At 45.5% G+C, this 15,979-nt stretch overlaps 1 protein-coding gene across 7 annotated transcripts in view; it reads right to left on the bottom strand.

Moving 5' to 3' along the window:
• The window catches only part of MAPRE2 (microtubule associated protein RP/EB family member 2), a 101,424-nt gene that overhangs the window by 48,286 nt on the left and 37,159 nt on the right, over nucleotides 1-15,979 (bottom strand). Inside the window, exon 4 of one of the 7 annotated variants that reach the window (XM_049830185.1) lies at nucleotides 13,415-15,018. The exons of 4 other annotated variants lie outside the window; for them this stretch is intronic. Coding sequence is in view for 2 of the 3 variants with exons in the window: in XM_049830169.1 (XP_049686126.1) it covers nucleotides 10,524-10,642 (119 nt within the window). In the remaining variant the exon portion in view is untranslated. Of the gene's footprint in view, nucleotides 1-10,523; nucleotides 10,772-13,414; nucleotides 15,019-15,979 lie in introns of those variants that run through there. 2 more of the 7 variants (XM_049830169.1, XM_049830214.1) reach the window with 2 other exon arrangements.

Below are 15,979 nucleotides of genomic sequence, written 5' to 3'. Positions count from 1 at the left end.
ACTCTGAAATTATTCTGGTGCAAGATATTACCAGTAAACTACTTGCACTTAAGAATTAATCCTACCAAGGACTATCTAGAACAGGGCTGAACTAAGTGCAATTGCTTAACTACTAAATTAATTTTGGAGCAACTAAAACTAGAATTCACTAATCCTTCATGGAGTAAAATGCCCTTTAGGAACACGCTAGCTCAACCATCTGTGATTTATGTAATGTATTATTCTTGCTGTGTGCCAGTAACCACAAACTTACTTTACCATTGCTGCACTACCAACGCAATTGCTGAGACTACCAGCATCAAGTAAAGCTTCCCCCAAACTGATTTTTTCAACCACGTTGGTCTTTGAAGGTCTGTGAAGTCAGTGTTTTCTTTTAGACTTTAGCTTTTAACATCTCCTGCATATCTAAAGGGGGAAATGCCTAAAGCTTTGTTTTCCCAAATAATGTTCTTTAGATGGCGCTTACTGCTTTGATGTAACTGTGATTGTAAGAACAGAATTACTGGCAGTTACAACAGTCTTTATCTACGAGTCCCAGTAAAGCCTTGTACCTTAAGCTAAGAGAAGCATAGATGTACTGTTTAATAGGATTTGGCCTCCTTTCGTGGAATATTTTGAGGTCAATTCCTAAAGCGATTGCTTCCAGCTGGCAAACGATGACATTACCAAGTTCAACTCCCACAATAAACAAGGCAAAAAAAACCCCAGTTTATTGCTTGAATTACCTTCAACTACATATAAGTGCAGTTAAGAAGGTAATAACCTGTGTTGCAATGCGAATATTTAGTTTCCTCAACCGTCTCAGTGTTGCTGTAGGTCATGCGACAAGACAGTTCTGCACCACTCCCTGTAAAAGCACGTCAAACTAAGCACACATCTGACACAGTTTAAGAGCTGTGCTCATAGTTAAACATTTTCTGCAGATTAAACTTATCAATAATGTTAATATTTTCTGCATGAAAAAATACACAATTCCTTAAAAGCAGACGGAGTCATTTGTCAGCTTTTAACTTCAAGACTTAATCTAATTGCAATGTACATAATTAATTTTATGACATAGCAAAACTATCCCTTTACTCCAGTGTGTGTCTACGAACTTTTGGTCATTCCTGGGTACTAAATTGCAGAAGTTGCTCCCAGTGATTTAGAGAATGCAATATGAAGTCATTCATACACTGCAGCAGCAGAAGCATAGCTTTTGCAAGAATTAAGCTAGAAGACAGTTGAAATGATGCAATCAAACTGAGACTGCATACACACAGTTTTCTTTTCCATTTGAAACCTTTGATGATAGGACGATTTCACCTTGGTGGCAGGACTAAGTTTGTTGCCATACGATATTCCTTTCACTTTTAAAGCACCTGCTTTCATTACTTTGAGTGCTGCATTTTGAACTCAAGAGCTGTTTATGCCTGCTAGAGTGACAGAATAGGATCATAAAGCAACTCAGGTAGGCGGGGGAACTCCAGAGATACCCGCTCCAACTTCGCTTTCACAGCAGTCAGCAAGTGAAGGCTGCCAATGGTCCCATCTAGCTGAGTTTCGAGTCCCTCCAAGGACACATATTCCACAGCCTCTCTGGGTAACCTCTTCCAGTGTTTGACCGTCCCTACCGGGACATTTTTTTCTCCCAGTATCTAAAGACATTTCTCCCGTTTCAGCTGCTGACTGCCATTGCCTCTCATCCTCTCCCCATGCACCTCAGAGAAGAACCTGGCTCCATCTCCTCTACAACCCCTCCATCAGACAGCTAAAGACTGCAATGAGATCTTCCCCTGTCCCGAGCAATCTCTTCTGTAGGCTGACCAAACCCAGCTTACATGCTCCAGCCCCCTGACCATCCTGGTAGCCCTCCGCCCTGCTCACTTCAGTATGTCACTGTCTTTCTCAAATCGGAGAGGCCAAATTCAGACACAGTATGCGAGATGTGGTCTCAGAAGCACCAGAGGGGAATAATCACTTCCCCGGAGCTGCTGGCTACATGCCTGCTAACGCAGCCCAGCATGGGCTTGGCCGCCTTCCCTGCAAGAGCGTACTGCTGACTCATGTTCATCTTGTTCATCAGCACCACCAGGTCCATATTGTGTAGCACTTCAGGAACAATTAGAGGGGGGGGATGCTTAAGGTGGTAGTGGAAAAAGCCACCTCACCGTATTAAAAATAGAGCTGCTTAAGAGAGAAGGCAGTTCTACAGCATCCCCGTTGCTGTGAAACTCATTTCACACTTGGGGACCACAGGTTAAAAATCTACATTGGAGAGCCAAACTTCTGCAGGCAGAAATATATATTAAAGGAAAAGAAAGAAAATACTCCTTAGGCCTAGTTGAGTCTGACAACTGGCACAACATGAACATGTTGACTGAAAACAGTGTTTTCAGATCCTGATTCAGGATCTACATCTTGCATAACTTTGAAAAATTAATACAGGCAAGGAGGGATATGGACCCCAAACAATAATTCAGTAAAATATAATTAATGCCATTCTGCATAACAAGGTTTCCAGCAGAACGGCTATTAACATGTGAATGCTGTCCTTTTAGAAAAATGTATCCCTTCTGTTCAACCAATTATCATTTCACTGCCTCCATGTTCTCAGCATTCCTACACACCATAGTCTTTCTGTATACATAAGCTCCTGCGGGACTTCCATATCACTGTGTTACGTACTCCACTTCCATGCAAACAATTACTCACAGATTCTATAGTTATTTTAATAAGCTATGATTTGTATACCACTGAATCCATAAGTAAAGCAAATGCATACTCTACTTCAAATATTTCAGTGCTTCCTACTCATGATATTACTGGACTAGCTCCACATGGATTAACCTTAAGAAGCAAAGCATAACAACCATGTAAAATTTGCCTAAAATGAATTATCATTCCCCCCAACTTGTTTAATACATATTGCCAGCAAGCCCTTCCGAGCATCAACACTGCATTCCAGAGTGACAGGCAAGAATTTGCATTCATGTGCATCTCTGAATAATTACAGCTGCTTGGGTAGGAAATCTGTACGGTACTAAGGAACCCTGCTGTAGGGGGGATATTCACTTGAGTGACTCCTAAAAGATAAAACTGAAGCCCATGGATCTCGCTAACTAGCTCTCAGGGTTCCAAATTGCCAAGAAACATAATATGGAAAATTAAACCTCTGAAACAATACACACAACCATATGGAAAAACAGGACATACAGCATTACTTTACACTATACCATTAGAGCAAAATAAGCTATTCCTTTACTCTGTCAACTGCCACACTGGAGAAGGGCCCATTTTACACAGAAGAAATCCCAAACTCCAAGCTGAGAAATTTTCAGTTTGTATAGCTTGTTTAAATATTGTTCCAGACCACTCCAAGTTTCTGTTTAAATTCACACGAGCTCACACCAATGTTTCTGTCCTTGCCCCTCCACCCATGCAGGACCTAGATTCACAGCCTCCATCTTCCATCACCTCAAACCCCTTCCCTCCCCCAGCCAACACGAGTAAGCAACACAAGGCAGCCGTATGCAAGGCCAGAAAATCAAGACCACGACCTGCACGGCATACTCCTCTCCAGGCAGAACAATTTGGCACAGTTGTAGGATTTCCTACGGAAGCTACATCCTTAAGTCACAGCTCATTGATGAATGTTTACATTTCCTGTTTGGATAGCATAGCAAAAAAACAGATTTAACACAAAAGCACCACTTCACTAAACAGTGGGCTCTATGGGAAACAAGAAATTATTTTGGAGTGGTTAAGCTGAGCCATTTAACGGGTGTGCTTTCAGTATACAGAGCCTTCTCTATCAAATATTTAATAACTTTCTATACCACCAGAAAACCAGACAAACTTCTGTCAAAATATCACAGGCAAGACTTTCATTCTGACTTAAATATGGGATAGCATGAAGACAACAGAATTGTGTTAAAAATAAAAAAGCCACCACTTTTAAAACCCCAACAATTAAATGCACGTTCAGTAAACTTTTATAGCTGATATTCCCCCTCCCCTCCCACCTAATTGTAATGAAACAATATGAAGAAGATGCTTTATCGGTGAGTCAGGCAGCAGAGATCTGAGCAAGATCCAAACAGCTACGCAGTGCTCAGCTAACACCATTCACAGAAGAAACACGGATGTTTTCCATTTACGTTCCCTAGCACGGATACTGGAAGTGAGCGATCAGTGCTGCTAGCTGGAGGTCAGGATTCAGGGAGCAAGGAGGACGCAAGTATCTGAACGCTGTCCCAGCGCAAGTCTCCCCGCCACCGCCATCGCACTTACTCCGCGCTGCAGCCTTCGTGCCATCCCGCTCAGTGGTTTGCGTGATTGAGAACAGATGTGGTGAGACCACTCGTTTTCAATTATCAAACAAAGGCTGAAAGTTGCATCTCCAAAATGAAAAGCTGGCACACGATTTATCTTCTTCCTTACCAAGCCTTTGCTATAATTAGCTTTGGGCATGAGGAAGGAGAAAAGACTGTCAAATTAAACTAACCTCCCCCTCAAGCCCCCAAAACAGAACCTCTGAAGATATTTTTGAAAAGTCGCTCATTCAAATGCCAAGGCTTGAAATGTAGACCTACTACACTTAGTTTTTGTTACTGCATCCCAAAACAAGTTTTATATCTCAAAAGGTTAGTCCAGGTACGCCACCTGGGAGAACATTCCGGTGGTCCAACCTGCTTGTCATTAGGTAGCTGCATCTCGCTCAAACTAGCCATTCATGCAGCAGAGGAAAAACTCAAAGAAATAGCTTTAATCAGGCTCTCTTGGTCCACAGCCCCACCTCCAAATCACCTTTCTTTCACAATCCAGCATATTTTTCACTGCCTGTTTTCCAGGGAGGCTAGATTGAAGAAACTAGGCAGAAGCCAAAATGTCTATTTCTAAAAGTGACAGCATCAGGTTCAGTTCTCACATATCCTAAACTCGCTCCTTTTGTTGTTAATATGCCAGAAACACACTGCTGTTGCTATGCAGCTCAACTAGGTAGTTTAAAAAAACCACACCGTGCAACAAAAACCAAAATGCAGCCTCCCACCTACAGGATGTTTCCAAAACCCATGGAGGCAGGGTGCAAATTAGGTGTACTCAGAGCTTTTTGGTGAGAGCGCCTGGGTGCAAGCTGAGAAGATGGTGCTGTCTGAATGTTACTTACGTTACTTTCATTTCCTTACACAAACTGGTTTGTCTGTGAAGTGCTGTTTTCTTCCTTCCCCCACTCCACCCTCCCCCCAAGCTACCTCTCTCTCAGCCTCTGATTTTAACAAATATCCTCAACTCCCAAAACATTGTGAAGATACTTCCTTCAAGGAAGATCTGAATCCAGGTCAAGATAGGTAGTCCAATAATGCAGGCACAGACTATCTAGGCTTCAAACTACTGATGCACTATTGAGCGGAGTCATCCTCGTAACCCTCCAAGCCATTTACGTGCGCTCACATGTGATTCCCAGTTATCTTCAGACAGTTTCACCCTGTACTTTTTGAGAGCTAGACCTGCCCAGCAGAAGATACTCACCAAAACAGCTCTCCCTAGGCAGAGTACTCCCTAATCAGAAAACAAGATTAAAGAGCAGCAGCAGTGGCAGTGACAGGAAGCCAGCTTTATGAAAGTGAAAGAAGAGAAAATAGAGTGTAGCTAAGATCAGAGGAACCAAGGAAAGCTTTCTCCGTGGTATCTCTTATGCTGGCTAGTAGCTGCTGGCTGTAAGTCATCAGGATGGGCTTCTCTTGGATAGCTAGTAACTACCTTGTTGCAATCCAGATGCCTGACAGACAAGGGGGTTATCACAAATACCACTTTTAGAAAAGCTCAAGCCAAATTTATGGGGTGTGATTTATGGGTTTGTTTTTTTTTTAAACAAACATTTATTATTGTCTTTCTCCTGCTTCCAGTGAAATCTAGGACAAAATTCTCATAATCTGCAATAGGAGCAGTTAGGCCAAGAGCAAATGCCTCCGAAAATAATGTTTCAGTTACTAATATATTTAGTAGCATTTGCCTTGACTAGCATTTACTGCTCCAGATGGTGAAAACAGTCATGCCTGTCTATTCTGTGAAGTGAGAAGACAACTCACTGGTTTTACTCTGTATCATCTTCCCAATTCTCAGCAAGCTTGGACCTCCATATATTAATGTTATCAACACAAATGGTCTTTTTTTTTTTTTTTACTTCAGTGGAATTACCCGCTTACCACATTCAATGCAATCTAATTTTAGAGCAAGAAATGCCTTCTGCCCAGAGTAGGGCAAAGCGGTAAGCCTCCCTTCGTACCCTGAGTAAAGCTGCACACGTGTGGAAGGCACAGAGTCACCAGGGACAGTGGCAGGGACGCGTCCTGCAGGACGGATGCTCTCTGCCGTGTGGGGCCAGCCTGCGTCCGGCAATTCATCGCGAGTTGGGAAGGCAAAGACCTAAACAGATTTTGCTAGAACGTAAATCTCGACTTTCATCGTGGAAGTTATCAGCTCATGGTGCAGTAAAAGACGGCCAGATACAGTCTGTAACAGCCCACCGTTTATTTCAGCGGTGGGTGAGGAAATCGATGCCTCCCTCCAGCTTTCATTATTATGCACAGCACCATCACACAGCAGTGGCTTGAACAAAGATTTCTAAAAGGAAGACGACACTCAGGAAAACAAAATATTTAAAACAGATACCATTAGAAATGTATATACTCATAGATAGGAAAGATTTTTTTTGTTTTAGTTTCTCTTCGCTTAGTGATTTGAAGAAAAATAATCAGGAGGCCAGTCTCTTTCCCCCAGCCTCGTGAAAGTTCTGGGTATAAAACTAAACATAGAGTACGCAGGACCAGAAAAACTTTTTTCCAGCAGCACGTAGATAAACCAAAAGTTAGGCGTGGTATCCTGCAAAGGAGGGTACAACAGTTTTTCGCTTCTAGACCGGAGTGGTTTAGGCTAGGTATGCCATTCGAACCTGGAAGTATTCAAACTCTTTGTACAGCTAGCTAGCTTTTAAAAAATACGAGCTGATCAACCGCTTAAGATGCCTGGAGCCTGGCAAAAAAGGACTGCAGACATGCCCTGTTTAAAAAAAAATTCGCTGCACAGCTGTTGATCTGGTTTCTCATTGAATTTTTTTCAGTCGACTTTGAACATGCAAGTAAAACTATAATTAAGTGTAACACCGTTCTCAGAAATGAGCCCAAATCTATTTTGGCCCAACAAAATGACACCTCAGTTCCAACCAAATTTTAAAGGCAGCCTTCTGATCCGGAGGACCTGAAACAGCATTTCACTAGAGAAATACAGACTGATTACAGTTATTTACTCTGAAAGGTAACATCTCCCTGTGACTAAATTTTATACCAAAGTGCCTGGTTTCCATTTACCAGCTAAGTAACGCTGGATGAGAAACTTAACACCTCGGGCCTGTATGTCCCAGTCTGCAAAATTTAATATGTCCTTTGGAAGACTTCAGAAAACTATTTGTGGCTTTGCATACGGAGCACATGGTTGGGACTCATGTGGTACAGGTTCAATTCCCTGCTGCATCCTCAACTCAGTGAGTAACTTAGGGCAACTCCTTCCATGTCAGCTTCCTAGGCTGTAAAATGGTATAAACTTCAGCTCTTAAAATCTGCTTCAGAAGCTGGATATCAAATCTTTGGTAGGAGCTGGTATTTGAAACAGTAAAGCTTCTTTTTTTTTTTTTTTTTTTTTTTTAGGTTTGAGAATATCTAAACTGGTAAAAAAATTTATTCTTATCAACAAACGCTACTTCTGATTTAAAATAGTTATGTAACAGAGCATGTTAAAAGAAGTAAAATGAGAAAGCCTCTCTTTCCTGTAACATCAGAAATGCAAAAGGCAAATACTGAACCTCTATGCATATAGCAGATACAGTTTAACTTAGGAGCAAAGCTGTAGTACGCAGAAGCGTATCGCGAGCAAAGTACGTACTTCTAGACACCCGGTACAACTGCTGATCTGATGTCACGCTCCAGGCTGTGTTTAATGACATATTTATTCCATATTTCTAGGTGCAGATGGAACAAACCAGCCCGACAATCAGAGAGGCATAGCAACCTGATGTGTCATATAGTGAAGTTGTGCAGGCTGCTCCATAACTCTGCTTCAAAGTCATCATGGCACCAACAGTCCAGCGTGGCAGTCGGCACAATACTGATGGTATTAATCTGTTCTATTTTAGTGATCTTCTGCTGCAACTCAAACTTAGCAAGGACCAAACTAGTTTAGCTACTGAAGGTTTTCATGGAAGTTACAAGCCCATTCTCTTCTGGTATCAAGAAGAAGTTTCACCACAGTTTCCACACACTGTCTTTAAGGTTTCCTTTCTGTTATGGTTGACATTTACTTCATAAAGTACTTGGAGCTACAGATGAAAACAAATTATCATTCTCCCCCCCTGGAGAAAAGAGGAAATCAACAGATAGGGGTGCCATGACTCTATAAGATCAGGGTAGTTTTCCACAAGGCAAAGAAAACCTAAATAGGGTTCCCCAGTGGAAATTTTTATACCTTTACAGGTGTATTTTTTAATATATTGAATTGGTTTATTTATTTACTGCCCCAAAATAACATGAAACATTAGCAGCAGTGGTTCCATGTTCCTTTATATTGCTCTAGATAGGGATACAAATGGATGCAAAGCTCTACAAGACTAAGGAGTACTCCTCCGGATGAAAGGCTATTCAGATGCAGAATAACTTCGCAGTTTCTGGAAAACCAGGCAAGTGATATTTCTGTCACCATGTGCTTAACATAGCAGCCTTACAAAATGTCTTTTCCAGACATAGTTCAATCCAGGATATGACAGGCAGAAGGACAAGAAAACTGACTTGTTGATGGCTGCAGAAAATTACATACAAACCTATTACAAAAGGATACTCGAGAACCCCATTGAACAGAGGTTCTCCAAAGAACCCTTCCGAAGGAAAGCAGTGAGATAGCAATCAGTAGCACCTGTGACACATGTCAGAATAACTAAAGATAGGCGGCATGATAATTCATTTCAAATCTATTTTATATTTCCGCTTAGGTGCATGAGGGAAATACAGCTTTCCTCTTGAAACAGAATCTTGTACTGCTCAGCTGAAATTCAGATACAGGAAGTGAGAGCTCCAATCTTTCTGCAAGTAGAAATAGGTCTTTACAAAAGCAAAATTGCTACTTTGCCCTAAATGTGCGTATTGGGGCTTCATTACACAAAGTATCGATGGATTAAGAGAGGGGAACAGACTAAATTTTGTGGTATTCGAACAAACCACACACTTGGATCTCAGACACATTTCACGATCACCCGTCAGTGCGTGATCAACAATGAGATTCACTGTTAAGGTTATTAATGGTCAGCAGCGCCGGTAGCATCTCTCTTACTCCTCAGCAGCAGAAAATATGTTGTGATTTTCTTTAGACAAACAAGCCAAGCCATCCACATTTGTTTTCATCTCATCGAGCGCACAACTCGCCACTTTAGTCAGATATTTGAAAGCAGCATCATTTCCTGCTGTTTGAAAAATCAGCTTTAAGGGGCGTGTTCTCTGCAGAGGCATTGCTTGCTGTCATGCAGGCAGTATTTAAAATAACTGTATATTAACATAAGGGGAGCTACTGGCCGTATTATCACCCTTCAAGTCGGCAGCAAGGAGCACATAAAACCAGTTGCGTTCCGGGCCGCGCCGCGACCCTTATCAAACAATGCAAACAATTTTAATGAGCTTATCTGCCGGAACATATTGTCAGAGATGTTAATGCAGAAGCGCTGCCAGCGACGCATGCCAAACGATTCATCAAAAATGCCTACAACTGCGACAAAGGACGTGCCCCCCCCCCCCGCCTCCCGCCCCCCGAATGAAAAAACGATAAATAAATACAAAATGGGGCTGCGGCCGGCCGGCCGGGTCGGATGGAGCCGCCCCCCACCCTCCGCCGCAAGCACCGGGGGGGGGGGGGGGGCTGTCACCCCCCGCCCGGCGAGCGGGGGATCGCTGTCACCCCCGGACCGGTGTGCTGGGGGAGGGGGTCGCCCGGCCGCCCGGCAGAGCGGTGCCCGCCGCCCGCCCGGTGCGGTCCCGCGGCCGGGCAGGGGCTGCCCGCGCCCGCCACCCCCCGCACGGCGCCGCCTCCGAGATCCGCAGCGAGGTGCTGCGGCTCTTTCCAGGGGGAGCTGGCCGCCTGCGCGGGGCTCGCTCGTTCCTTCCTCCCCCCCTTTTTTTTTTCCTTTTGTTGGGTGTTTATTACTATTATTTTTTTTGTTGTTTTAACCGCCTTTCTTCCGCCCGGGAGCGGCGAGCCCCCGCAGACATCCCGCCTTATTCCCAAACGCTTTCCAGCCGGACAATGCGAGCGCCGCCGCACGCCGCAGCCCCCGTCCGCCCCCGCCGGGGCGGGGAGGGGGGAATGAGGACCGGGGGGTGCTGCAGCCCGCCCGCCTTATGCAACCGCCCCCCGCTCTGCAGCCGCCCCCCCCCCCCCGTCCTCCTCCTCCTCCTCCTCCTCCTCCTCCTCCGCGGCCGCCGCCGCCCCGCTAGCCGCCGCAGTACCTGTAGGAGCGCTCCCCCCGCACCGTGTGCTTCCTGAAGGGGATGATGGTCCCGTTATCCTGGATGATGTCGTTATTGTTCTCGCCATTTGGGGACAGGGCTTGGGTCGGTCCGGGCATTGGCGCTCCCGCGGCTCCGCAGAGCCCCGCGCTGCTGGTGTGCGGAAGGTGGCGGCAGCCCAGCTCTCGCCGCCCGCCCGCGCCGCGCCGCGCCGCTCCGCTCCGCTCCGCCCCGCCGCGCACGTCAGCCCCTCCGCCGCCGCCGCCGCCGCCGCCGCTGCCGCCGCCGCCCCACGTGACCGCCCCTCGCCATGGCAACCGGCCGACTCCGCGCCTCGCCTTCCTCCGCGCCGCGGCCGCCCCGCCGCGCCCGGGGAGGGGAGGGGAGGGGAGGGGAGGGAGGGGGTAGGCGGGCCGCGACCGGCCCGCCCCGCCCCGCGCCCCCACACAAAGAGGCGCTCGCCCCGTGGGTGCGGGGGGATCCGCCGTCCCCCGCGGGTGGCGGGGCTGCGGGGACGGCCCGAGCTGTTAGGCGGCCCTTCTCGGTGCCGGCAGACAAAGCGCTAGGGGCGGCCCCACGCACACACACACACACACATCCCCCGCGACCCCACGCCGGTGTCCCGCCGCCTCCGCGCGTGTCCCTGCACGCTCGTGGGCGGCACAGGAAGACGTCCTTCTTCTCCCCTCCAGCAACGGCGAGGGGGGGGGGGGGGGGGAAGCCGTGCCGCGCCCCTGCCCACCTCTCCCGGTGGCGGCAACGCTTTCGCCCTGGTTACAGGAGAACAACCGAGACCTCGAAGCCCGACGCCAGGGAGCTAATTTCGGGCTCCAGCCTTTGCAATTAGCAATAAGCGACACCCCCCAGCACGCTGCGCTGCTGCACTGCCCGGGCGGCGGCGGGGTCACCCCAACGGGGAAACGCCGCCCGGCTCCCCTTAACGTCTTCCCTCCGTTTTGGGGTGCCTGGACTAATTAATGGCCACCGCTGCACGCACAAAGCTTGCCCTCGCCTGCCAGCTCCACCGGCCGCAGCTCACAAGAACGGTAGTCACGGTGCTAACAAGAATGTGCATAAATATTAAATGGTATGAGAACACCAGGATGCAAGGAATCGTGGACTCCTAATTGTAAAAAAGCATAAGGAGGTCTAAGCTGATTGATGCTTTTTTTTTTTTTTTTTTTTTTTCTCCTGTGTCCACTACTCTGCCTGGATTTCCTCCCCTCCCATCCCCAAGCACCGGGATGTCCAAGTTACCAGGCTCTGTATCCCTGCTTACAGCTTCACCGGCCAGCACAGTAAAACACCTGCCAAGCTGCATTGCACGTTTCCAGCTTTCTCCTGCTCTCAGGCTTATGCAGAGGAACCATTCAATGGCACGTCCTTTAAAATCTTGCTCGGATCAGAAACAAGAAGGGAAAAACCCTGCCAAGGCAGTAGCACTGAACTGCTGGCACCGTGAGCCCTGTTAGCACCACCATTCACACGACCCATCTCTTCCTCCCCTTCATTTAAAAGGGTTTCTTATTGCCCCCAGTCCATTTCCCCCTGCGTATCTCCCCTTGCCTAAACAGCAACATCCTTTGAAGCTTCACATTAACCACAGAGCAACGCCAGTCATCCTCAGAAGCAGATCTGAAGTTCACCGCAGTAAAACCTACCCTCATGTCCCAACAGTGGATCAAAACTCACACATTTACCACATTACAAAAACAAACCATCCAATTGTTCACAAACCGTTTTCTCTAAACAGAAGCCAGCAAGAACGACTATGAGCACAGTCTCTAAACAGCTCTGTAAGACCTCAAGGCTGTTAGATGCCAAAGAGCAAAAATCTTTGGGCAGATCTACCAACGTCTTAAAAAAAAAAAAAGCACCCCCAAATCCAACTCTTTTTTTAAAAGAGTTTTAAGGTGGCAGGTCAAATGGAAGCAATATGAGTATTTCCAATATGTTCTCAGAGGCACATGCTGATATTTTATTAAAACTCAAAAGTTCTGAAGTATGAGTTTGATCAGGTTTATAGCTCAGATTTTTTTCTGCAAGAAGAAAGTGATTTTACAAATTTTTAACTAATCTTTATCTAACCTTTCAGACTGAAATGACACTTTCCTGGAAGCTTAGTTTACATGATTATGCTCATGATACAGAGTCTGGATTCACAGAGAGCTTGTAAGGTGAATAACTAAACACCAAGTGCAGAGCACTTGGACCGCTGAGAAACTACTTAGTTTTAAATTGGATGTATACATTAACACACACACAGAGCAATCTCTAACAAAACTCAAATTTGCTTGCCAATTTGCCATGGTCCTCTGAACACCAAGACAGGAGATTTTATTTATTCTTTCTGATGGGTTTGCAAATATACTCAAATTTCGCTTGCAGTGAGCAACCTATGGACATTTGCAGTTGACATACTTTATTGAAAAATGTTCCAGTCATCTGGCAACAGTAAACCCACTGGAGAAAGTTGCCTTTGTCTTTTTCAAAACAAGCAACAAAATGCATTCTGCTAAAAAAGCCAGTAAGTGCCTTAGTAACACTCAAGAGCATGGGGAAGCCAGAAACTCTGCATGGTGACAGAATATAAAAATAATCTATAGCAGGTCTTTAGCTGCCAGACATAATCCTACCTGCTCTGCTGGGCAGCGAGCAGTAAAACACTCCGCTACCTTAACTTGTAAAAATATTTTTATTTCTTCACCAGTGGCAAAGAACAGAAGCTTCTTTATTGAAGTCTCCAAAACTGTTTGAAACATGTACTGGCAAAGCTACAGGGAGAGAAGTGCAGGTGAGGACAGCACAGCAGCCTCGCTTCAGACCCCTTCTTGCCCCTGCATTAGGATTCAAGTTCGGAAGACACGCGCTGCCTCAACGCAGTACCTTACCTTCACAGAGGCTGAGCCAGGCCTCAGCAAGAGAAGTTTGGTGCTGGTTTTCAAAAAGCACGTGCTTCTTCGATTGATCTAGCACAGCCTGGGGGGCACTGCGCAACACAGATTCCACGTGCACGGCACTCCCTCCACTTACATCTCTGTTTCTGAGCACTGCGTGGCCCACAAACACGACTCTTTATCTTTACGTGGAGGAAGCCACCAGCGTCTTCTTCCCACTTCCATCGTTCTGACCAAAGAAGTCTCAGATGTGGATCCAGGGACACAGAACAAGAGGAACCTGTTGCTGTTATTGCCTGTGCATTTGTGCTGCCTTTATAGATTTTACATGCAGTAGGCATACAAATAGAAAAGCAGCTTGAAGAATAAAAGGTCAGGATGGTGCTGATATAAAAGCCCCTCCTATGGTACATTGAAAGTACTGAAATCTAGTACTCACAAGCGATATGCAGACTAAGCAAAGCAAAGAGCCAGGAGAGCAATTAATGCTGAAGGATTGAATTACAAAACCTGACGTAATAGATCTTCAAGCACTGAGAGCCACAGAAGCAATGACTGGAAGGGACCTATGGAGGTTGTCCAGTCCAATCTCTCGCTCAGAGCAGGATCAACACCAGCACGAGATCAGGTCATGTTTGGTGACATGATCATAGTCTAGCCAAATCTTAAATATCTCCAAGGATGGAGATGTCACATCCTCTCAGGGCAACCCGCTCCCGTGCCACGTTAGCCTGCCACCCGACTTTGGCTACGAGGTGATCCCACGCTTGCCCTAGAGAATACAGCGAGTCCCAGATGTGCCGAAGATGAAAAAGGCATCACCCTACCCCAGCGCATGCATTCCGGTCCTTTGATTTCTGCTGTGGTGAACCGGGTAGAGCAAACACCAGTGAGCACTCCAACGGGCCTAAACGTTGTTCTCCAAAATCTGGTTGCTCCTTCCTCCTCAGAGCTTGTTTTCAGTTCCTCTCTCCTTACTTGCTCTAGGCCTCACTTATTGCAGTAAAAAGGCCATGCAGCATAATTTATAACACCCGAGAGTTAAATCCCCTAAAAGCCCAAAATGCATTGTTAGAAAGACCTCAGGCATGCTCGAGCCAGAATTTTATATTAGGCAGCTAATGTGGAAATAAATTATGAGTATTTTAACGCTGATACGAAGTACCCAATGCACAGCCTCTGAAAACAGAGGTCATGGCCACACTAGAGACTTCTGCTGATGCATTTGTCAGAAGATTAAAAAAAGAAACACAGTTTTGGGGAGCTTTGTATGTGACGTAGCCAAAGCATAAATACAATTAATGATTGCAGAAAGTCCCCAGTGCTTGGATAACTTTGCAGGGGGGATAGGGCGTGAGATCAAGAAAAATGCATTTAACCCTAGAGTGGCCAATGAGCGTCCCTCATCTCTGACATCTCTGTTCATGTTCAAGTTTGTAAAGGAATCTGTGTGATATTCCTTGCACTGCTCTCGCAATACACCTCAGCTACAACTTCACACTGTAGCAAACACCATGCAAGTATAATAATTTTGGCCCATGTACTTCACTCTTCAGATGGCTTTCATGAACACTCTTGTCACAAATGCAGTTTTTCCACTGGGAAAGAGAATAAGAAAACCAGATTTCAGGCAAACAAACAGTTAGAAGGTAGCAACAGCTTTTGTAAGGCAGCAGTCTGATCAATGTAGTCTGCTTCCTCATCAGGATGAAGATTAACAAAATTCTGCAAAGCAACATATTTACACACTGTAAAGCAAAATCAAAGTTATTCCTAGCACTCAAGTGTGCATGTTTATCAGAAACCTGTGCAGAAACAGGCTCTCCCTGAAGGAGTTGGCCAACAGTGTTTAGATTTTCAAATAAGTGAATAAAGCGAATCAGGAAGAGCTACAAAAAAAGTTACTCTGTTAGGTCTCGGGCACATCTTGCTTGCTCAAGGAAGCCCCAGTTCATTAAGCTACACAGACATACTTTATTCCCAGCATGAGTAGATTCAGTAAGACAGATATAACCATGAGCATACTTAATCAGGCTGCATCAGAATCAGCCTAATTTCTGACAGTATACACCATGAATAAGAATTTCATTTAGTAAATTAAGAACAGAAGACTTAGGAGATCCAGATTTGCATGTTATCTACAGGAAGTACAAATGAGTTATCTGCATGTCTATTAGAGTGCACTGGCTTGTGCCAGCCTAAATTAGCGCACAGTTCTAACCTGTAATGATAAATTGTTACATAGAAACATCTATAAAAGAATTAGCAACAGCAATGTTACTAACATGGTGAATGTATATCAGATATGATGTGGTGTATGATAAATTTCAGGCTGATCTGGATTATGCAGAACAACTCACATTTCCCGTTTCACTGACATACTGTCAACCTCACCGATCAGGCCAAAGGAAAGTTCCCACTGTGGTGTAAAATCACTTCAAGTGAAAATTCAAAACTATAATTTTATAGGCTTTCTTTGTTTATACAGCATTGAATAAATTCTCCCACCTCCATCCTGTTACTTCATTCTATGCCTTAACTTTCAGGGCGCATTGCATT

The sequence above is a fragment of the Accipiter gentilis genome, chromosome 2 (genome assembly GCF_929443795.1).
Source record: "Accipiter gentilis chromosome 2, bAccGen1.1, whole genome shotgun sequence".
NCBI classification, from domain to species: Eukaryota; Metazoa; Chordata; class Aves; order Accipitriformes; family Accipitridae; genus Astur; species Astur gentilis.
Note: the sequence above shows the minus strand (reverse complement) of the source record. Positions and strands in the feature narration are given on the sequence as shown.